A 22,942-nucleotide genomic window follows, 5' to 3' on the forward strand; every position below is an offset into this window, starting at 1 on the left:
ACCTCAAGCAGCCATAAGAGGGAGCCAGAATGGTTGTTAGATCTTTCTCTCTCTGTGTTTGTTAGAAGCTGGTTGGTGTATGGTGAGGTATTGTGGTTTGCAACTGTTAGCTATATTTTGTGTGTTAAACTGAGTATATTGGTAACCAAATTACTGAACCATGTATGACTTGAACTGTTAACCGAACTCTGAATACTCTATATCTCTACATAGTAAACTAATATATATTTATACTATTCAGTGTCTCTGTATGCTGGTTCGTGCGTGTTATTCCATATCACTCTCATTACGCTTCTCTGCGTACTCGCTCTCCCAACGGGGAGCTTAATTACTTAACACTACACTTTCTGGATTCCACCTTATATAGTTAAAGATACTTAAATCTTTATCTTTCATTCAGAGCTATCAAATAACTACTTTGGACAGCAACTTATGTGACTGTCATGGTCCTCTTAGAGCCCAGGTTGGAAGAGGAGGAGGAGGAAGAATTGAAACTGGGACTGTCCAACAGGGAAGGCATGCCAGGAGCTGAGGACGATGCTGTCCTGGGCCCCTCAGGCATTGGGGGAGGTGGTCAACCAGATGAAGAGCTTGGCTGCTGGCACAGACACAGTGGACGATCGGCTGCTGACCAGCAATGGTGCTGTTAGACAGCTGATCCCCTCTGATGAGGAACAGCAATCAAGGCTATTCGGGTGGAGGTCACCACACCCTACTTACAAGGTACACCGAGAAGGGAGTAACTTAAGGAGAAGCTGTGGGGAGTTAGTCTTTGCCAGGAACAATTGTTTGCTTCCGCTTACACTCCCCCGGCTTTGACTGGTGCCTGTTGCTATTTGCCATGCCTCACTTGGAAGATTGCTCTTCCCATTTAGCTTTGGACCTAGGACTTCTCTTGTGGCCTGCGTTTGGCCTTTGCTTCACTATGCTTTTGGAACTTCTTCTTGGCTGGGACCTGCTTCTTGTCCTGAGGACTGCCCTTGTCTTATGCCTGGACTCTGCCTCGTGAATTGGTCTTGGAATCCTGGACCTTGCCCTGTGAGTGTGCTCCTCATATGTGGGCTTCCTTTGTACTACCTGGGCTATGTTTGGGAGACTGAGGGTGCCTGCCTTCAGGGTAGCAGGGGGGGGGGCGGAGTCGTTGGAGGTCCGTTGACTGGAAAATTTGTTAAGAGAAATAAAGAACTCTCTAGAGGCCTGCCTTGCCTTGACCACCTGGATCATTGCAGTGACAGAGACACATAATTTACAGCTATAATAAAGCATTTCCCTAATTCAGAGGTGAGGAACATTGTTGATAATTCTTCAGCACCATTTATATTGGATAAACTGACTAATCTCTAGAGAAAAAAAGTACACAACTCCTACACTAAATGTTAGCTGATTATGCACCATCGAGTTGGTGTCAACTCTTAAATGACCATGTAGATCAGGGTATCAAACTCGATTTCATTGAGGGCCACATCAGGGTTGTGTTTGACCTCAGAGGCCCGGGAGGTCGTGGCCAGAGGGTAGTCATGACTGGAGTTGGGGTGGACATGACACAGGACTCGTCTCACGGGCACCTGTGGTGGCCAAGTGCTAAGGCAGGACTTCCCTGAGACCCTCCCTCAGTCTCATTATAATCTCCTCCCTTCCTTCCTTCTTTTCCTTTTTTCCTTACCTCTTCATTCTCCTTTCGTCTTCCTTCCCCTTTCCTTATTTTTCCTTCCTTGCTCTCTTTCCATCTTCCCTTTTTTTCTTTGTCTTTCCTCTTTTCCATTCTCCTTTCCTCTCCCTTCTTGCATGCTCAAATGCAAAAGGGAACTTTTTTTCTTCTTTTGCTTTGTTTTTAATTTGTTTTGATAGCCCTCTGCTAGCAAAAACAGAGCTCAAGGGACCATGTGCCCCCCCGAGCCCCATTTTCATTGTCAAAGGGCTGCAGAAGGCCATCCAGAGGGTGTGGGGGGGCATGTGCAGTCCTCCAGGGCTCCATTTTCACTAGCAGAGGCACCGTGGGGTGATCCTTTGCTGTTTCCAGGCTGGCCCTGCAGGCCAGATCTAAGCAGCCCTGATGTAGATAAACCTTTTCCAGGATGATCTGACCCCAATCTGGCACTTTAGTGGTGGGTTTCTGCCGGATCGCACCGGATCGCGCGATCCGGTAGGTCAGTGAACCCGGAAGTAAGTTCCTGCTCCGCCCCTGTCACGGGACGGCACTTGCCTGCGCTCCACCAGCTCGGGCGCGACCGGAGAAGTTTCTCTTCTCAGAAATGGCTTCAGGGGAGCGGTGGCAGCCTGCGTCCCTTTCAGGAGCTCGGGCGCAGCCCAAGAAGACATTTCTGAGAAGAGAACCTTCTCCGGTCTGGCTACGCACGTGTGATCTGAGCAACCACGCGATTCACCTCACTCACTATCTCCCTGGCAACGGGACGGTGCTTGCCTGCGCTCCACCAGCTTGGGCGCGACCGGAGAAGTTTCCTCAGTGGAGCTCCTGAAAGGGACGCAGGCTGCCACCGCTTCACGGAAGACATTTCTGAGAAGAGAAACTTCTCCGGTCGCACCCAAGCTGGTGGAGCGCAGGCAAGTGCCGTCCCATGACAGGGGCGGGGCAGGAACTTACTTCCGGGTTCATTGACCAACCAGATCGCGCGATCCGGTCCGATCCGGCAGAAACCCACCACTGCTCCCACCCCTAAAAGGACCTAACAGGGAAGACTATAATAATGAAGCTGTTAAAGCCAACCGCTTCAATACGTTCTTCAGCTCAGTCTTTGTCGACAGCAATGGCTGCTACTCCACATTCCCTAGTCGAACCACAACCAATTATAATGATTTACTATATATTGATTTTACAGTAAATAATGTGGAAAGGGCACTACGTAACCTAAAACCATCTCTATCTCCCTGATGGATTATGTGCCTACTTCTTAAAAAAACTTTCCACTGCCATAGCTGAACCTCTATGCACAATCTATGAGATATCTTTCAGAACCAGCTCCTTACCCGACCTATGGTCATTAGCCACGGTCATACCTATCTTTAAAAAAGGAGACCCTAGTCTAGTAAAAAAATTACAGCTGAATTGTGCTGGGTGTCCTGTAAAGTCATGGAATCAATTATAAATCAATCCATCACCCTCCCCCTAGAGAAAAACAACCTGTTCTCTAACAATCAATTTGGAGTCAGAAAAAAATTGTCCTGTAATCTGCAACTCCTACACTGCAGAAATATTTGGACCACACATCTTGACCAGGGAAAAGCAATAGATACAATTTACATAGATGTCTGCAAAGCCTTTGATTCAGTGGTGCACGACAAACTACTGTTAAAACTAAGTTCTTACGGCATTTCTAGATCCCTACACAAATGTATAGCTGCATTCTTATCAAACAGGCAACAAGTAGACAAAATAGGGAGTGCCCTATCAAATCCAGCACCAGTTACCAGTGGTGTTCCCCAAGGCAGCGTTCTAGGACCCAGACTCTTTCTGCTTTATATTAACGCCCTCTGCGATCATATTTATTTATTTATTTATTTTATTTTACTGTGCTTCTAGACCGCCCCCTCTCCCAAAAGGGACTCGGGGCGGTGTACAGTCCATGCAAAGAATATATCAAAATACAATAAATAGAAGAATTAAATATGTACAGTTAAGTATGGAGGAGGTTAAAAATAGAATTAAAAGAACTGTACAGTTAGCCAGTATATATAAATATAATTTTAAAACCCCTAAGACACACACAAATTAAATTAAAACCAATACCCCTAAAATAACCAGTTAATAGTACGTCTACCAGGAGGTAACAGTTGTAATTATGCCAGGCCCGCTAATCGGAACAGGTGAGTCTCCAATTTTTGCCGGAAGGAGCGGAGGTCAGTGGTGGTTCTGATGTCGGGGGGGAGGTCATTCCAGAGGGTTGGGCCCATCACAGAGAAGGCCCTACTCCTTGGTGTCGCCCGTTGGCATTGCCTAGTGGACGGCACCAGGAGAAGCCCCTCCCTGTGTGAGCGAATTGGCCGCAGGGATGTGTGTGGGAGGATGCGATATTAAAAGCAGCTGCGTCCTCTCCGTTGATGATGTAAAATTATTCAACATCACTGACAATACCATTACCCTACAAAGTGACCTTGACCATGTGCCTGAATGGTTGCGCAAATGGCAACTCCAAATCTCAACTAATAAATGCTCTGTCCTACACATTGGCAAAAAAAAAAAAAAAAAAAAATCAGAACACCAAATACAAGTTGGACAGAAACTACTTCGAAGATGACTCCCACTCTATCAAGGACTTAGGAGTACTCATCTCAAACAATCTAAGCCCCACAGCCCACTGTAACAGCATTGCCAAAAAGGCATTAAGAGTTGTTACCTAATTTTGCGAAGCTTCTTCTCCGGTAACATTGTATTGCAACCTAGGGCATACAAAACCTTTGCCAGACCAATTCTCGAATAAGAGCTCATCTGCCTGGAATCCACACTGTACATCAGACATTAATATGATTGAGCGGGTCCAGAGGTACTTCGCAGGAAGATTACTCCACTCCTGTAGTCATAATAGAATTCCCTATGCCACCAGACTTGAAATTTTGGACTTGGACAATCTGAAACTGTGCCATCTGCAGTATGTTCTAAGCACAGTACACAAAGTTGTCTGCTACAACGTCTTACCTGTCAACAACTTCTTCATCTTCAACCTCAATAATACACAGGCAAACAATCGATACAAAATCAAGGTAAACCGCTCCAAACTCGATTGCAGAAAATATGACTTCATCAAGAGTGGCCAATGCCTGGAATGTTCTACCTGAGTCCATTGTTACATCCTCTAACCCTCACAGCTTCAATCTTAAACTGTGTACAATGGGGACCTTACCCCATTCCTAAGATGTCCGTAAAGGGGGCGTGCGTAAGCACACGAGAGTGCCTAACGTCCCTGTCATACTGTTCCCATTTATTTGTATTCATTTCTTTCACTTATATCCATGTTTATGTTTATATCTTGTACATGTTTGACAAACTAATAAATACAAATACAAATTATAAACTTCTAAAGGGAATTAGGTTTTAACATAATGGTCCTGGACATGAAAATTTGAGCCTAGTAATTGTGCCTCAAACAAGAACTCTGAATTGATTCATTTTATGAACCATTTATTCTCCTGACCATCCATGGTATTGTCAGGAGTTTTCTCCAACACCAAAACATCAATAATCTTTCTGTCTTATTTTTTCAAAATTCAACTGTTGTCTCCATGGAGTGTCACAAGAAAAAAAAAAACATTTGACAGTACAGTTCTGATTATTATAGGTATAAACATGCTATTTTCCAAGATCTGCATTGCTACCTTATCAGATGCTAGTCTATAGTGTGCTTCCTATCTGCTTAGGATACTTGCAGTAGTTCAATTCTGTCAACTTATTTAAAGCTAAGAAACTTGTCATGGTCCCATCAGAGCCAGGTTCAGAGGAGGAGGAACTAGAATAGGAGAGGCGGAAGGGACCTTGGAGGTCTTCTAGTCCAACCCCTTGCTTAGGCAGGAAACCCTATACCATTTTAGACAAGTAGTTATCCAACATCATCTTTAAAACTTCTGGTGTTGGAGCATTCACAACTTCTGAAGGCAAATTGTTCCACTGATTAATTGTTCTGGCAGGAAATTTCTTAGTTCTAAATTGCTTCTCCCGATTACCATATTTTCCAGAGTATAAGACACACCTTCCCTCCCATAAAAGAGCGTGGAAATGTTGGTGCGTCTTATACACCAAATACAGCCATTTTTGGCCTCCCAAAGCCCTGCCCCCACATCCCATTTTTGCGGAAAACGGGCTGTTTTTCACAAAAATGGAGGCTTTTTTGCCTTCCCTCAGCCCCCAGCAGCCCTCTGCAGGCTTCAGCAGGGCTGGGGCAAGAAACAGGGGCGTTTTTTTGCAAAAACGGGGCAAGAGTGCTGCTGGGGGCTGAGGGAAGGCAAAACCCTTTTTTTTCTTACTTACCTCTTTGAAATCTTGGTGCGTCTTACTTATACACCGGCACTGTTCCCTCTAAGGTGTGCGGCCGCGCAGGTGGCAAGAAAACACCTCGCAGCAGTTTCCAACTGCCGTGCAGTGTTTTGTACTGTCACAGGCGCCGGAGGCTGGGGAGGTCCTTTGCAGATGGCTAGAACTGGCCACCCGCAAAGGACCTCCCCGGACTTGTTTTGGTGAGCGCGGGGCGACTGAGTTCAGGAAAGCAAGCCCGGGGAGGTCCTTTGTGGGCGGCCAATCCTAGCTGCTTGCGCCCGGCGCTGCGGCTAAAATAAACCCCCAAAGCCCCTGCCGCTACCGGAATATCTGCTGCTGCCTCCTCCTCCTCTAACAGCACCACCACATTTGCTGCCCGACGCTGCGGCCGAGGTGAAGCCGGCAAAGCTCCCGCCGGCGCCCCCGCCCATGGCAGCGGTGCCTCCCCCTCTGTTCGGAGCACCTGAGCTGAGCCCCGCGTTACCCCTGCTGCCCCCTCCTCCTCTGCTGTGCTTTTGAGGAGCCATGAGGCCGCGGGAGCCAGTAGGAAGGCGCGGAGGGGGCGCAGCAGGGGAAAAAGGCCTCATGGCTTCTCAAAAGCACGGCGGCGGAGGAGAAGGCAGCAGGGGTAACGCGGTGCCCAGCTCAGGTGTTCGGAGTGGAGGGGGACGTGCCGCTGCCACGGGCGGGGGCGCCAGTGGGAGCTTTGGCGGCTTCACTCCAAATGTTGTTGGTGCTGTTGGAGGAGGAGGAGGAGGCAGCTGTTATTCCAGTGGCAGCAGGGGCTCGTCGGCATCTTCAGCAGCAGCCCTGCCCCCTGTGAAAAAAACTAAAGATGGAGCAGATCCACGCAGATGACGTCGCCGCAACATGACTGGAGGAAGAATTCTGGGAGTTGAAGTCCACAAGTCTTCAAGCTGTCAGGTTTGAAGACCCTGGGTTTTTTTTCTAAAGGGTTAGGGATGCAAGGGTCTTGCAACTTGACAGCTTTAAGACTTGCATGCTTCAATGCCAGAGTTCCTGAGCCAACATGACTGGAGGAGGAATTCTGGGAGTTGAAGTCCACAAGTCTTCAAGCTGTCAGGTTTGAAGACCCTGGGTTTTTTTTCTAAAGGGTTAGGGGTGCAAGGGTCTTGCAACTTGACAGCTTTAAAACTTGCATGCTTCAATGTCAGTTCCTGAGCCAACATGACTGGAGGAGGAATTCTGGGAGTTGAAGTCCACAAGTCTTCAAGCTGTCAGGTTTGAAGACCCTGGTTTTTTTTCTAAAGGGTTAGGGGTGCAAGGGTCTTGCAACTTGACAGCTTTAAGACTTGCGTGCTTCAAATGCCAGAGTTCCTGACCCAACATTTTGGTTGCTAAGCAGGAGCGTTGTTAAGTGATACTATATGACACTTTTAATTAAGCGGGTACCTTGAATAAACATAACTTTGAGTTTCAAATAATACTGATTTTGTTGTTGTCTTAGGTGACACCTGTGAAAAAAATTCAGGTGCTGCTCAGGCATAAAAATGTGCCGCTCAAACACTATACTTTTCTGCTCAGAATGAAAAAAAATTAGAGGGAACATTGTACACCAGTGTGGCTTATAGTCCAAAAAATACAGTAGTTTCCACCCATTGCTTCTTGTCCTGCCCTCGGGTGCTTTGAAAGCTCCTGAGATATTGGAACACTGCTATCATGTCTCCCCTAGTTCTTCTTTTTATTAAACTAAACATATCCAATTCAAGCAACTATTATTTATATGTTTTAGCTCCAATCCCCTTTGAAGATATTGAATCTTAGTCCCATTTCTTCATTGTGCTATTTGGCTTTAATCAATAGCGCTTGTAGAGTCTTTGAATTTTCAGCTATCAGATAAAAGCTTTAACATAGCTCAAATTCTGGTATTTCTTCCTGTCATTTTAAAACCATGTTCACCTTCTTCCACTGCAACTTCCCTCAATGTACAGTATGTTTAACATATAGGTTGAATAAATAGAGAATATGCAACCAAGTATTGTTCTCTTATCAAACTATTGTTCTAATCAGACAATACTTTCCTGTCCTTTATAAAGATTTTTCATGAGGATAATGAGAGATTCTGGGAGTTCCTAAGTACATTCCACAGTTGAGATAAGACACAATCAAAAGCCTAAAATCAGTGAAGAACATACTGACTTCTTCGGTGTTCTCAGTTATCCAGCATGCATCAGCATTTTGTGGTTTTGGTTTTTTTTTGCCTTTTCTAAAATAAAGTTGGGCATCAAGCACCTCCTTTTCCATGTATGGCTGTAATCCATGTTAAATGATCTATACATTGTTTTGCTACAATGTGAAATCAAAGGATATATAAATGTTCTCCTTTCTTTGGATATGTAGACAGACTCCTTCCAATGCCATTGTGTTGTTCTCCAGCTTTGTTGGCAGTTTGATTAGAATCTTTACTGATTCTTCCATGAGTTCCTTTAGCCTTCACACATACTAATGACAAGAGTACTTATTTAAGTTCACTTTCTTCTATTAAATGTTCTTATAAATAGAGAATCTTCTAGATATCTTGAACATTGAGATCTCTAGTGTACATAATTTTAGTACACTTCTTCCATTCCGGTTGAGTGTTTGAATCTGTTACTATCTGTTCATTGGCAATTTTAGGATAAGAATTCAAGGTTAGGCCCTCTTTCTGAGTTCAGAGACATTTTGGAAAACTATTTTTCCATCTTCACAGATATTGTAATATTGCTTGTTTTTCTAACAATTCTCAGGTTCTTTCTGGGATATTTGCATCTTTCTTGGATTTGGCTTCTCTTGCAATTTCCACCATTTGTTCCGACTTCCAGTTTGCTTTCTTTTGGTTTTTTGTTCTTTGACAGTCTCTTTTTACATTCATCCTTAAAAATGTGTTGAATTTCATGCTACAGTTTCACTGACCTGAGCATTGCATTGCTATAGATAACAGATTAACAGAGTTGGAAGGGGCCTTGTAAGTCATCTAGTCCAACTCCCCGCCCAAGCAGGAGACCCTACACCATTTCTGACAAATCACAGTCCAATCTCTTCTTGAAAGCTTCCAGTTGATCAGAAGTTGGATTTGAAAGAGACTGAGAACTTCATTTTTTCCCCTTTGTACTGGTATGTGGGAAAGACCTTGAGAGACTGGCCAAGAGAACAGTCTGATAAGAGATAGCATAGCTTGCAGCAAGATAGTGAGCAAGGCAACTACTCTAGTTTCTTGGAAGGAGATGAGGGAGGGGAAATCTTTCATACAGAAGATTAATATTGGCCTCATGAGGTAAACTAGGTAGGAATCACAACTAGATGAACTAATTATACTGTATTATAAAGCTTTATTGATAGAAGATTGATATCACTTATGAGTAAACCAGATAGGAATCAGATAAACTAATTTTGTTATTAATATGAAGCTACATTGACAGAATCTTGTAAGAATGAAATACAATGCTCTCCCGACTCCCCCAATTCTTTTACAACCTGAAAAACTAGGGAGGGTTTCTTCTGAATCTTTTGCCTTGTCCACTATCTAACCAAGGATTATCTTGTCTCTTATCTGTCTGTTCCATGGCAGCATCTTTTTACACAGTCTCCCAACTGTCTTTCCCACATACCATTGCATCCTATGAATAATTCTGCAGTTCTACGTTTATGGCATTTTCACAAAATGGCTGTCATGACTTTTGTGGCCAATCACAGAACATTCTCTTGTTAGAAGGCAATCTGATGAGATTGTTCAATGTTACTCTCTCTAATATACTAAGCAACTCGATGGAGACTCAGGCTTTAGTTGTGATATTACATTATTGTGAGCTATTGTATTAATTTGATGTACTGTATTTTATACTGTATCTGATTACTGGCTTAAACTACTATTATTACCTCATCTTCTTTGTTTTTTAACTTGGATAGATGGGCATACATCCAATTACTCACTACTAAAATTACTCAGTGTTTTATTTTCTAAGAATGCTTCTGGGTATTTTTGGAATATACATTATGACAAAAATTGGCACTTTTCTCAGAAACAGGTAAAAACACAAACATGCAAATAAAGCTGGTAAGCTCAAATTGTTTTAATTTATGAATTTTATATATGAAGATAAATATGCCTTTAAAATAGAAAATAGGCATCTACACATGCATATTGTAAGCAACCTTTTTGATTATAACTGAGGCTGAGATCCTCTGCTTATTAGAGTATATGGCCACTGATCACTGTAGTACGGTCATAGTGTTATGTATAAAAAAAACGAATAAACAAAACATTTGGAGAACCAGGAAGCTACTGTAGCTCCTGTTTCTACCAAACTTCAATAATAAACAGGCACAGAATACAGTAGAGATTATAAATACTATTGAATAGACTGATATTTCATGTCAAGTTACTTTTAGCACCTTATAACCAAAAATTAATGTCTGTACCTCTTCATACAATTTATGTTTTATTAAACGTAATTAAAAATCTACATTCAAATAAACAAACAAAAACCCTACTCCTAAATGTAAGACTTTCACTGTTGCAATAAAAGAAATTCCTATTGCTGGTTATTTAGATCTATAACTGAAACATTCTAGAAAATGCAAGCACCTCTTTCTTTGAATCAGAATGGAAAATTCTTCTGCCCCAAATGTTTTGGCAAAAAAAGTAATGTAATAGCAAAGGATCTATATTTAAAATCTTTTTTTAAAGGGACATAAATAAATAATTAACTATAAAAATGTTCTGGATATAAACATGGAATATATAATATGCTTATATTCTTAAAATCACATTTGTATGAATACAAGCATAAATATGCATATTCCCAAATTTTTCTTGATTTGCTTTTTTCATCTTGATATTTTACACATACCCAAAAAAGATTAAATCTATATATTCCAGGAGTCTTGACAGTTTGATGTTTATCTGAATAAAAAAAATATGAAGACTACATCTTGAGTAATTCTATGTATATGAATGTTATGGTTAAACACCTAGCTACTAATGCTAGGGTAGCACCTGCTGTTTGTTTTTCCTTTCAGGAGTATGAACATTTTTCAGAAGCTACCCTGAGGCTTTTCAACTGATTTGAGAGCAAAAAGATCCATTCTCAGTGGGCCAAATCTCTTTTCCGTTAAATATGTTAATCTTCATTCTAATCATACCTGCCACATTTTTATTTACACTGCTTTGTTAATGGTGCGGCTGTTTTCTCTACCAGAATGAAATCAAAGGCAATGCTACCCTTCCAAAATGTCTGTGACCTTTTCTATCTCCATCACTTGGCTTTGGTTGTTGCCTGGCTCTGCACTATCCTGTCACCAATCAGTGACCCAGTATTGTTCTCTGGAACAGTTGCAGCCATTGCTTGAAAGAACACTGCAAGCAGCACATCAGGGTGGTGGGGCCAAAAAGAAAAAGGCTTCCCGATTGAAATACAAACAAATATATTTGACGCCCGGCAGGTTGATGGTGTCATCTTTCCCTTTACATTTGCATTTATACTCAACCGCCTGGCCGTTATTGTCTTTGCAAGCCTTCCAAAAGCTGTTCTTGAATGCGGGCCATCAGATCTGGTGATCTGCGCCCATAATTTTCTTTTGTTCGTAGCGGCGGCTGGCTCCCGGCCGGCTGGGAGATGCGGCGAAGAGGGAAGCGGCAGGAGATGCCGAAGCGGGCACCTCTTGAAGGCTCCAGGCGTTGCAGAATGAATGCGTCAGGCACGGAGAAGAGAGCGCGGAGAGGGAGAGCAGAAGGGGAGGGACGGCGGTGATCGGATCAGGCGCCTGCCTGGCAGAAGCCGCCAGGGTAGCAGGCGGCGGCGGCGGCGGCGGCGGCGGCGGCGGCGGCGGAGGAGAGCCTAGGTGGACTTTAAACCGGGGCAGCCCCTCTCCCGCTGCACTTTTCTTTGCAGATCGAGCGGAAAGCGGCTTGGCCAAAGTGAGTGATTAGCGCATTAGGGGCCGTTGAAGAAGCCAGCTTTGATGATAACCTGCGGATGCGCCTAGCCGAGGCGTACCAGTCTCCTCCTCCTCTTTTCCCCTCCTCTTCTGGGGAGCCAGGCCGACTCCGAGGCCGGCGGGGCGTTGGGTCTCCCAGGCGCGCGGGGAGGCGGAACAGCCCCTGTGGTAGAAATCCCCGACTCTGCACCGTGGAGTAACGCCAGAGTTTCGGTCCCCTCACTGGCAGGGGGGCGGCTGCGCCAGTCCTCAAGACAAGCCAGGTGGTGGGCGGGACGGGGCGCTGGAGGCGAACTACTCGCTCGCGCCTCTCCGTATTTTTACGCGCGTTTACGCCCGCCCCTCCCAAGGCTCCGGGCCAGTCTGCTTCTGAGCAGGTAGGCTGCGAACGCCGGAGGTGCGCGCCTGTTACACCGGGAGCGCCGCTCTCCCCTGTCGCCCCCTTCCAGTAGGACTACGCCCGGCGCGCCTCCGACCCTTCCAGGAAAAGGGCCAAAAGTGCGCGCTTGGGGCTTTCACTCCCCTTCCCCGCCTGGTTGGTGTTTCCCCCACCCCCGCCCTTCCACGCACGCCCACCTCTCCTGTCCGCGGGGGGTGGGGTGGGCTGAAGGCAGCGGTAGGACGCGGCGCACGCTTGGGGAGGTCTTTGCGTCGGCCTCATCTGTGGAGAATGAATTAAAGCGGCTTTCCGACAGCGGCGGGGCGCGTCTCTCCGGTTACGGTGCGTCTTTCTGATTGAATGAAAGGTAACGGCTCTCCCACGTAATTTGGGGGGGGGGAGGCGAGGCGTTGTCGGGGCAGCCCCGCGAAATTCCGACCCCCCCGGTCGCTTTTGGATCAACCTCCCCCCCCCTCTGTTTCCTCTGTAGAGCGATCCTATCTGGGTAGGCCAATGAATGTAGTTAAAGGGCGGGCGGCGCTCGTGGTCCGATAGGAAGACCGCCTTTTAAGGCTCCCGATGTGGGCGGGTGGGTGGGGGGGGGGAGAGGGAAATATGTGCACTACTCCATTTGCAGACATCTGTTCGGGGTGTGCAAAGCTTACGTTGGAGGGTGATGGAAGGGTTTGCCGGTGCTTGGTGGGTCTTTCGTAGCAACCTTTTGCGGGCCGGTGATGCCTTCCGCCCCTGTAATTGACAATGCCATATTGGCTGGGAATTCTGGGAGTTGAAATCCAATACATGGGGAAGGGGATTCCAGTTTTCTTTTGAGAAGGCTTGTTTTATAAGAAAATTGCTGTTTGAGCCTTACCGCGTTAATTACGTTTGTTTTTAATAAATTAAGGAGGTTTTGATCCACACAGCTGAATGGTTGTCTAAATGTAAGCACGTTACATAATAGACTATATATGGATGGACGTATTAGATTCTTGCACAGATTTACACAAATTCATATCAGGAATGAGGGACAAGATTTTGTTTTTGCATAATGCCTGTTACTTGCAAAAAAACATTTTTAGGCCTAATAATAAGGACTGTAACTTTTACTACCTTTTGGAGAATTCATATTTGGCTCTTGAGAATTTAACATACTCAGACTGACTTACACAGGGGCTTTGATGGTTTTGTGAATTATTGCAATAGAAAGAGACCCTGTACTTTACCAAAATGAATGCTTTTAGTTTTGTTACTTACACAATGGCAGCTGCTAACACTACCTTTCAAGAATAGTTGTAGTGTTAAACTATCTCCTTAAAATTACTGTTCAGAAAATCCTACTGGGAATGTTTCTCTTCTAAAAATCTATAACTGATATCAAAACTGATGTCGAGGGAGGAGAGAGCATTTATTGCAGAGTGTAAGGAACACTTTTAAAATTTATTTTACTTTTAAAAATCAAAATACCCGAACCACCTATACCCGAACCACCTATTTTCAGAGCTACTGAAAATCTGAATTTAGCTCCCCAGCTCATTCAGCTCTTTCAGACTTGCTTTCTTAAATCCTTTCTGTTGAAAATATAGAACATTGCTTTTTTGGCAATTTATGTTGATGGAAGTACCAATGTTACTGTTTGGCATCTATTGCTTGAAAAACCATAACCATATTGATTTGTTTCAAAATACTTGTATTTTGCAAATAATGTCCTAAGCTTCATTCTATATTTATTTATTTAGTTGCAATGGGCAACTGGAGAAGTGTATTATAACTATATAAATATTTTGCAAGGCAGGAACTTTTTTAATCCCCATGAGAAAATTAGAAGTTCTGGATAAAATCTACAAAAAAAATCTACCAAGTACTTTCTCCTTTAGAATAGTTGAAATGCTTTTAAGGCACATTGTTATGTATTCAAAATATATCATGTAAAGTTTCTCATTCATAAAAATTGAGAGAATTAATCATTTTAAGAAGGGTCAGAAAGATTGGGAGAGGAATCTGAATCCTTTTAAAAATTGTATTGAAAAGTTGGGAAAAGTAGAATTTTAATTTTATCTAGATTGTGTTTGTTTCATGGAGAATCTTTATCAAATCATTTCTGTAAATTATCTACCAAGATTGTTACAATTCCTCTGACGTTTTCATGAATGAATAAAGAAGGAATCTGTGTTGTCTGTGAGCGATCTTGATCACATTTGTAATCAAGTGTATAGTGGTTCTGTTCTTGTCTTCTAGAAATATGACAGGTTCAAAATTCTGAAAGTGCTCTGGAATAAGCAGCAATGCATTATTTCAGTGGAGATTAGATAGAAACAAGGAACTCGTGATATTGATTACCTAGACAGAACAAGTCTAAAGGTTTGGATGTTGGAAGGAACTTCCCTTGATGTTCTAAGTTTATTTTGAGAGCCACAAATAGAGCTAAATAGAGCTGAAATACATCATTGTTGCAAGCAAGAGTTCTGAAATCTTTATAATTAGTTCTATTTTACCCATCTTAGAATTTGCATAGATATGAAAAGAGACTATTGTTTGATATTCACTGAGTAACCATTGTAAAAACAGTTTTTACATTTAATTGTACATAATGCATTAAATTTCTCCAAATTATGCTAAAAACAAAGGTTCACCTGAATTTTTTAAAAAAATCTGGACATTTTATATCTTTATTTAGATCTAGCAGTAGCATTGGTTGCTCCTGGTTCGGCCCCGTTTGGCCAAACCGGTAGTAGTGGCAGTGGGAGGCCCCGCCCACCCTCCCAGACGCTTCTGCACATGCACAGAAGCATTGAACGTGAGCGTGCCTGAACCAGTAGTAAAAATCTTTGCAACCCACCGCTGGTCAAAACTAGTGTCTTTGGCCAAATATCCTTCAAATGAACTACAATTTAAGGAATTTTCAGTCGTTGTGAGCACTGATCTTTTTGAAATTCTGGAAAATCTTATGCCCTGAGGTGAGATGGGCTCCCACCCTCCTGATGTGTCAAAAGAGCCTTAAGACCTGGCTCTGCCAGATGGCTGGAGACTCGGTGGGGGAGAGCTTCATACTAAAGGTGATTGACTAATTAAAATTCAACCCCCTCCCCTGCGTGTTTGGCCTCTTCTTCGCCATCTTGTCTTCCTGAGTTTATCAGTTAATGTTTGTATTTGCTGTGGTTTAGTAATGGATGATTTTAATGTTTTTCAAAGTTTTTATGTTGTTAGCTGCCTAGAGTGAGATGGGTGGCAAATAATTTTGTAGAGATAGATAGATAGATATTTTCAGATCTCTGAAGGACTGATATGTAGGAGAAAGGGTTAATTTGTTCATTGTTTTCTAGAAGACAGAAACTAGAAATAGTGGGATTAAATTACAAGATACCAGATATCAGAAACAATTTCCTAACAGTAAGAACTGTTCAACAATGGAACAGTCTGCCTTGGAAGATGGTAGACAGATGGATGGTTCTCTAATGGTGTATTCCTATTCCTATGTACAAGATCTCTTGAAAGCTGCCTAAGCAAACTATTTAGTTGTTTAATTTTTAGATCCTCTAGAGTTATTTTTCCAGAGGTACAGATTGGAAGAGATTAGTTTTTCTTCCATATATTTCGGTAGAGAGTAAGAAGGATAATCTTGATGGAGATATCCAAGATCTGTTGCCAGGGTAATGGGAGATAACTTATTTTAAGCCCACAATAGACAGATAATATTCAGAAGTGATTGGGCAGACACCTTCTTAATTTACTGAACAATAAGCAATAAGTAGAGCACAACATACTTGCAGCATTCTTCTTATAGTCAATCTCAATGAAAGTATTTTTAGCTTTTCCATTTTTTGGTTTCATCCAGCTAGTGTGCTGACAAATTCTTAATTTGCACTCAAACCCAGACAATGAGTTTTGAGGTAGAAATGCATATGACATTTATAAAAATCTAATGAGATACATGCTAGAAATATGGAGAAAAGAATAGTAGTTAATGTTCAGGCAATTGGTATGTCTATGTGTTTGGGGAAAAACCTCTGCAAGGCTACGCATGCAATTTTTTTGACAAAAAAAGGGCCCGTTTTCGTGAAAAATGGGCTGGTTTTTGCTCATTTTTGGCCCTCCAGAAGCACTCTGAAAGCCTCTCCCCCCAAGGCTATTCATGCCTTTTAAAAAAACAGACCTGTTTTGGGGAGGTTTGCAGAGTGCAAAAACTTTTCTTTCCCCCTTTTGGAAAGCTCTTTAACTGATTGATGAGAATTACATTGATCAAGTGCTGTGCCAGCAGAAACAAAGTCTTAGGTTCTGCAGATTGTCAGTGATTTCCTTCTCCAGCACATGGATAAATACACCTGGAAACATCGACCTACCTACTTTCTCTCTCTCCCTACCTATCTTCTGTATTTCTCTCTCTCTCTCTCTCCCTCTCCCTCTCCCTCTCCCTCTCTCTCTCTCTCTCCCTCTACCTACCAATCTACCTACTCTCTCTCTCTCTCTTCCTACCTACTGTATTTCTCTCTCTCTATCCCTCTACCTACCAACCTACCTACTCTCTCTCTCCCTAACTACTGTATCTCTCTCTCTCTCTCTCTCTCTCTCTCTCTCTCTCCTTTATCTACCTACCTACTCTCTCTCTCTCCCTACCTACCTACTGTATTTCTCTCTCTTTCTCTTCCTCTCTATCCCTCTATCTACCTACCTACTTTTTTTAAAAAAATTGCCTCTTCAAAACCTTGGTGTGTCTTATACTCTGGTGTGTCTTATACTCCAAAAAATATGGTATGTATGTACGGTATGTAATTTCTAGGGTTATAACCATCAGTAGTTGTAGCGGGCATTAAGTACAACTGCCATTTACCTCGGAGAGTTTAGGGGCATTACATGAATAAGGTAGAGAGTTTAGATTGGAACAGAAGGAAATGGTTCCTCTGTGGAAGAGCCTTAATGTTATTCCCCATACTTTTCTGTATGGATTTTTATTGGGAGTTTGACCTTGGTTCTTAAAAAAAATCGATTTAGCTGGATTGAAATCTCTTTCTACTTGGAAGTAACCAATTTACATAGTTAATTAATATGGCTTGATTGTACTGTTACAGTTGAAAAAAATATTTTTACTGAATTCCTTATTTTCAAGTGCTAAAGAAAACATAATTATTCAGTTAGTTTTGACTCTTCGTATCTGAGGGACATTTTGCCAGGCTTAGCTATCAGTAAATGCTGTTTGAGTTCCTGTAAACTCAAATCTTCTCCACTGATTCTTTCAAGTTTACATTATATGTCAACAGTATCTTATTTTTATTTATAGAATTACTGCATTTGGGGGAGCTACTCAGTTAGTATTGAATTATTTGTTCTTTATGAGGGATACACTAAAAAGTTTTCTCTAGAACCATTGTTCAAAGACATTGATTTTCTCCATTCGTCATTTTTGATTATCCAAATGTCATAATCATATACTACAGCTGAAAAACCTGGGAAGTGACAGTATATTTTGTTTATTTATTTGTCCAATTTATATAGCTGTGCATTTCAGCAAACAAGGGACTTCGGGTAGCATAAACAAATCTAAAGCAATTAATAGATACCTAAAGCCATTAGCATTATTGATTATTTAAAAACATTAAAAACTAAAAAAAAATCTGTACTCTGATAGATTTATAAATCTAATAGGATAACTTCATTATTAGTATGTCTGTTTGTAATCTAATCTCTTATGGAATAAAAGTCATACCAGCATATTTAATATTCTAGTATTTCTTTGAACAATTGTAGTTCTAATTTCCATTTCTAACAGTGCTTATTATATCTTTTACATAGAAGTTAAATAATGGGACATTATTCTTGAATAATGGGATATTATTGTTGGTGTTCTCTTTTCCTAATACCATTTAGTTTCTCTATATCACAGAAATTCTTCAATGGTCCAATGAGATGACCTCATACACTCACATTTTAAACAAATATCTATGAAACCAATATATACATCTCACTGTTCTTATTCCATGTGTTGTTGAAGAATTGCAAAATCTTAAGTGTTATCTTGCTAGCTTTTGAAATAAGTGCAATTGTTTAGTAGTTTTGAGTATTCCTTAGCATTGCCATTTTATTTGGCATTGTATACTGCTATGTTTTCTATACCTGTTTACAAGCCACAAACTGCACTGTATGTTTGTAAACCTTAATTTTAAAACCCTTTGTGGGTACTATGAAAGTGCCAGGATTGTATAATTTCCCAGTAAGTACAAACGGTCAAGAAAGTAAAATTTTAAAATGCTATTTTGGCAATAATTTAAAATAGATTAGAACTACTGACACATTGAGAAAAAACATTGGCTACCTGGCAGCTACTTTTTGCATTCAGATTGAAAGCTATGAATTGTGTCACTTGCTAATCTATGAAAGCGTAAACTTCTTCTGGAAGATTACACAAAATATGGCAGGTATGTTAATCTCAGCTGCTTGGCTGATGCTTACAACCTATTTTTATACCAAGCGACCAAGATTTTACTCCCATTGTAGCATTTAGGCTGGCTGCATTGAGGACCGGAAAATATCTTAAATCATTTCTGTTCTTCTGAATATCTACAGAAAATTGCTGGGGAAAAACCCCATGTCTACCAATTTGAGAATGTATAGCAACTCTCTCAACCTGATACCTTCTAAATGCGTTAGATTACAGTTCTTAGCCAAGCAGTGGTTGACCATACTAACTGGGAATTTTGAAAATGATGGGATAATATGTATGGAGGACATTCAATTATATAACAGTAGTATAACAATACATATAACAATAGATAGTCTCTCTTTGTTTTTCACCTAAAAAGCTGTTTTAGGAAAAGATATGCTCCTCGAGCAACATTTAGTTCTACAGATACTGTTGAATCCACATTCTCATTATGCCTACTCAGCTAAGCTACTGATAAGATTTGATGAAATTTGTCCTCAGGTTTATGATTCTTTTGTAAGTGTTCCAAATTGTTCCTAGGAACGTCTGATATTTATATTCAGTCTAAGTTAAATTCCTATGTTAATTCTGGAGTTAGGAATCATATAACAATCTTCCTTTCATAAATCTTTCTTAAATACTTTTATTATCATAACTATCCCATGCTTGGAAGACCAGGTTATGGGCAGATGGTTATGGAATGAGTTTTGGTGGGAGTGTGGTTTTCTTCGTGTAAGTTCCTTGATTAGGGTATTGTTTTTTGCTTGATTATTTGTCTGATGTTAATCCCTGCTTATCTGATGTTGGCTGCTGGAGAAGATGTTTTCTGGTCTTTTTGTTTCCTTTGTAGCTTTTTTATTGTCTCTTATGAATGGCTTGTAAATGTACTTTATCTCTGCGTGCCTACAGATGGTGATTTTTCTGAATGCTAAGCTTCCAGGAATTCCATAGGAATTTTGGATTTAGCTTGGTCTAGGATGCTCACACTCTCCCAGTTGAAATTATGGTTGAGTCTGTCCATCTGTTGTGATATCAAGGATTTTTTTTCTTGTGTCATCTGCCTGCTAGTTGGTGTTTGTGGAGGCATTACTCTTTTGCATGTCTGTCCTACACTGTGGCTATTGCATTTCATATTGTAGATGACTATTTTTTCCTATTTGATCTCTTAGTTTATTTGAGATACTTTGGAGGAATTGAGTTGGTTTATGTGCTACAGTGATGCCATGTAGTTGTAATAGACTGTTGGTTGTTTCTGTGACATTTTGATGTATGGCCGTGTTGTCCTTTTCATAGCTTGTGTTGAGCGACAAAGAGTTTTTTAATAAAAGTTGTGTTGCTATCTATTTAGAATATGTTATATTAGGCAGTCTGTTTCCTGCATAATAACATTACCATACATGAAAAACATCTCGGAAACAACCAAAAGGCTATTACAATCATATGGCATCCCTGTAGCACATGTACATAACTAGAAAAGATTGTTTTTATTATCAACCGTACTGACATCTAAACTAATAAAAAAAATTAAACTAATGATGCTCATTTATCTTATAATATATTTTGGCTCTGTATTGGAACAGACAACAATAGCATATTCAGTTACTATTCGACATGCTTTTTGTAGCATAGGCAATTTGGATAGTTGTAGAGAAAATGGAAAATTCACTTGCTGTCACACAGGGAAATAGCCCTGTCTCCTGAATCTTAGTACAAAGGAACTATTATATAACCCTTTGTTTTGTGCTCTCTCCCCCCCCACCCCCCATTATGATTAACTGAGAATGCAGCCTTGCTTCAGTGACAAGTATAATGTGTTTGCTAATTTAAAAAGATTAAAAAAAAAACTTCTCCCGTCTTCCTAGTTGCATTTTTGTTTTCTGTCTTGTATGAGTAGCTACAATAACAGTGGCGGGATGCTTAACACTACATTCCATTATTCAGTCAGCCAGAATATTAACAGAGTAATCAGATGGTTCTTATAAACAGTGCATAACCCATAGTGTGATATGATAAAGATTTGACTTGACAGTTTTTGGGCGATGTGTGGAAGCTTAAAAGGAAAGGAAGAAAGATGCTTTCCTCTTCTCCTTTGGACCAAAGAAGAAATCTTGTTGCTGGATTCTTCTACTGCAAAGCTTTGAATACACAATGAATACACCATACAAACAGCTGCTCCTGTCTTGAGCGTTGCATTGTTTTTAAGGGAAAGAGAAATAACGGTTGATTAGGTCTATCTAGATTCTAGGCTGATATGGATTAAATGCTAGATATGTATGGATTCAGGGTAAGCACCCAGATTCTGACCACCACTCTGAAAGAGGTCTTCCAGTTGAGGTGGCCTGATAGACTTGCATCAACCTATTATATCATGCTTTAATAACTTACTGGAAATAGCATCCTAACCATTTAGTTCATTATGTTGAGAATTTGTCCCCAGAAACCCAGGATCAACATATCAAACATATTACCATAAAGAAGATTCAGGGATCTGAACCAAACTTTGGTTTATTAACTATAACTAGTTTTGAAGTATTGTCTTTAAAGGTAACTTATACTCCTGAATATTGAGGCGTCTATTGAAATTTCTTTGGTTTGGGGTATACATTTTAACATACCCTCTAGCCTCAAGTCTGTTCAGGCTTTATGGGTGTCCAGCCAAAGACATTTCTATCAGCTACTTACTGATTGTCTTACTTACTCTGTCAACTTCTAAACAGGCTAGGAAAAGTCTTCCCATTTATATTTACTATATCAGATGCCTTGTGCAGAAAAGAAAATGCAATAACCCAGGAAAAATTAATTTCCTCTTTATTTAAGCAAGTATCAACTCAAGATGAAATGCTTATTAGTTCCGTAAAAGTGACTATTAAAAAATTCCAAATGTTACAAATTTAATTGAATATCCTATTCAACTAAAGATTCAAATGAATATAGCAAAGGTGTAGGCAATCACAAAAAGTGGCTCATCTCAGTGGAAACCAGTGATGGGGACCCTCTGAACTTAGCCCCAAATTCTAAGCTGCCGTACTCAGACGAGCTTGTGCTGCGTCATTTTCAACAGGACATTCTACACCAGCACGTACTCTTGATGACAGACAATGCGGCCACCAAGGCCCACATAAATCACCAGGGGGGGCCGAGGTCCAGAAAGCTCATGGCGGAGGCAGAGACCCTGGGCAGGTGGGCAGAGCGTCACATCGAATCTCTCCGCTCCGATCACATCTTGGGGGTGGACTGGTTGACCCAGGCGGACTGGTTGAGCAGGACCACCATAGACAATGAAGAGTGGCAACTACACCCGGTCCTGTTTCGCCATTTGTCTCGCAGATTCGGCACGCCAACAGTCGACCTATTTGCCACCCGCAAGAACACACAACTCCAGCAGTTCTTCTCCCGCTTCCACTCGCCAGGGGCAGAAGGGGCGGATGCTCTCTGCTGCTGGTGGCCCCAAGAGCTGCTATATGCCTTCCCGCCACTAGCCCTGTTACCACAAGTGAACCACATAATCATCGCGGAGAGGGCGGAGGTACTGTTGGTCGTACTTCACTGGCCTTGGAGGTCCTGGTACGCCGATCTTGTCAGCTTGTTGGTGTCCAGCCTGTGGCAAATTCCCCAGGGTCAGGTCTCCCTCAGCCAGGGGGCCATAGTTCATCCGGACCCACAGCGGCTCCAGTTGGCCATCTGGCACTTGAGGAGGACCTCCTGAAGAGGGATGGCCTGTTGCAGGAGGTGATACGTACCATCCAGGCGTCCAGACGTCCTTCGACAACCAGAATTTATGATTCCACATGGTCCAGCTTTGCCAAGTGGTGCAACAACTTCCAAATTGATCCAGTCACATCACTGGTTCCCCGTGTATTGGATTTTCTTCAGGAGGGCCTCCACAAGGGACTCGCTCCTAACTCCCTCTGTTGCCAGGTAGCTGTCTTATCCACCGTTTGGTCGGTGACCTCAGTCCAGCCCCTCAGCAGGATCCCGAGGATTAGGTGCTTCCTTAATGGCGCTTCCAATTTACGTCCTTCAGTGGTCCACTGATTCCCAACTTGGCAACTATCTGTGGTCCTTCAGGCTCTCACTTCAGCTCCCTTCGAGCCGTTGAGTAATGCCTCCCTTCAACACCTAACTCTCAAAACAGTTTTCCTTGTCGCAATAACATCTGCAAGGCGCATATCTGAGCAGGCGGCCCTATCGGTCCGCAAGGACCTTTGTATCATCCACCTGGATAGGGTTG

General features: G+C 41.9%; 1 protein-coding gene across 5 annotated transcripts in view; it reads left to right on the forward strand.

The window, feature by feature from the left end:
• Positions 1 to 10,038: 10,038 nt before the first annotated feature.
• FAM169A (family with sequence similarity 169 member A) overlaps positions 10,039 to 22,942 on the forward strand; it is a 32,591-nt gene continuing 19,687 nt past the window's right edge. The window contains exon 1 of one of the 5 annotated variants that reach the window (XM_081945113.1): positions 10,039 to 11,900. Coding sequence is in view for 2 of the 5 variants with exons in the window: in XM_081945110.1 (XP_081801236.1) it covers positions 12,660 to 12,666 (7 nt within the window). In the remaining 3 variants the exon portion in view is untranslated. Of the gene's footprint in view, positions 11,901 to 12,202; positions 12,298 to 12,500; positions 12,667 to 12,952; positions 12,999 to 22,942 lie in introns of those variants that run through there. The other 4 variants (XM_081945112.1, XM_081945110.1, XM_081945111.1 and 1 more) reach the window with 4 other exon arrangements.

Source organism: Natrix helvetica, assembly GCF_964273705.1.
Source record: "Natrix helvetica genome assembly, chromosome: 2".
NCBI classification, from domain to species: Eukaryota; Metazoa; Chordata; class Lepidosauria; order Squamata; family Natricidae; genus Natrix; species Natrix helvetica.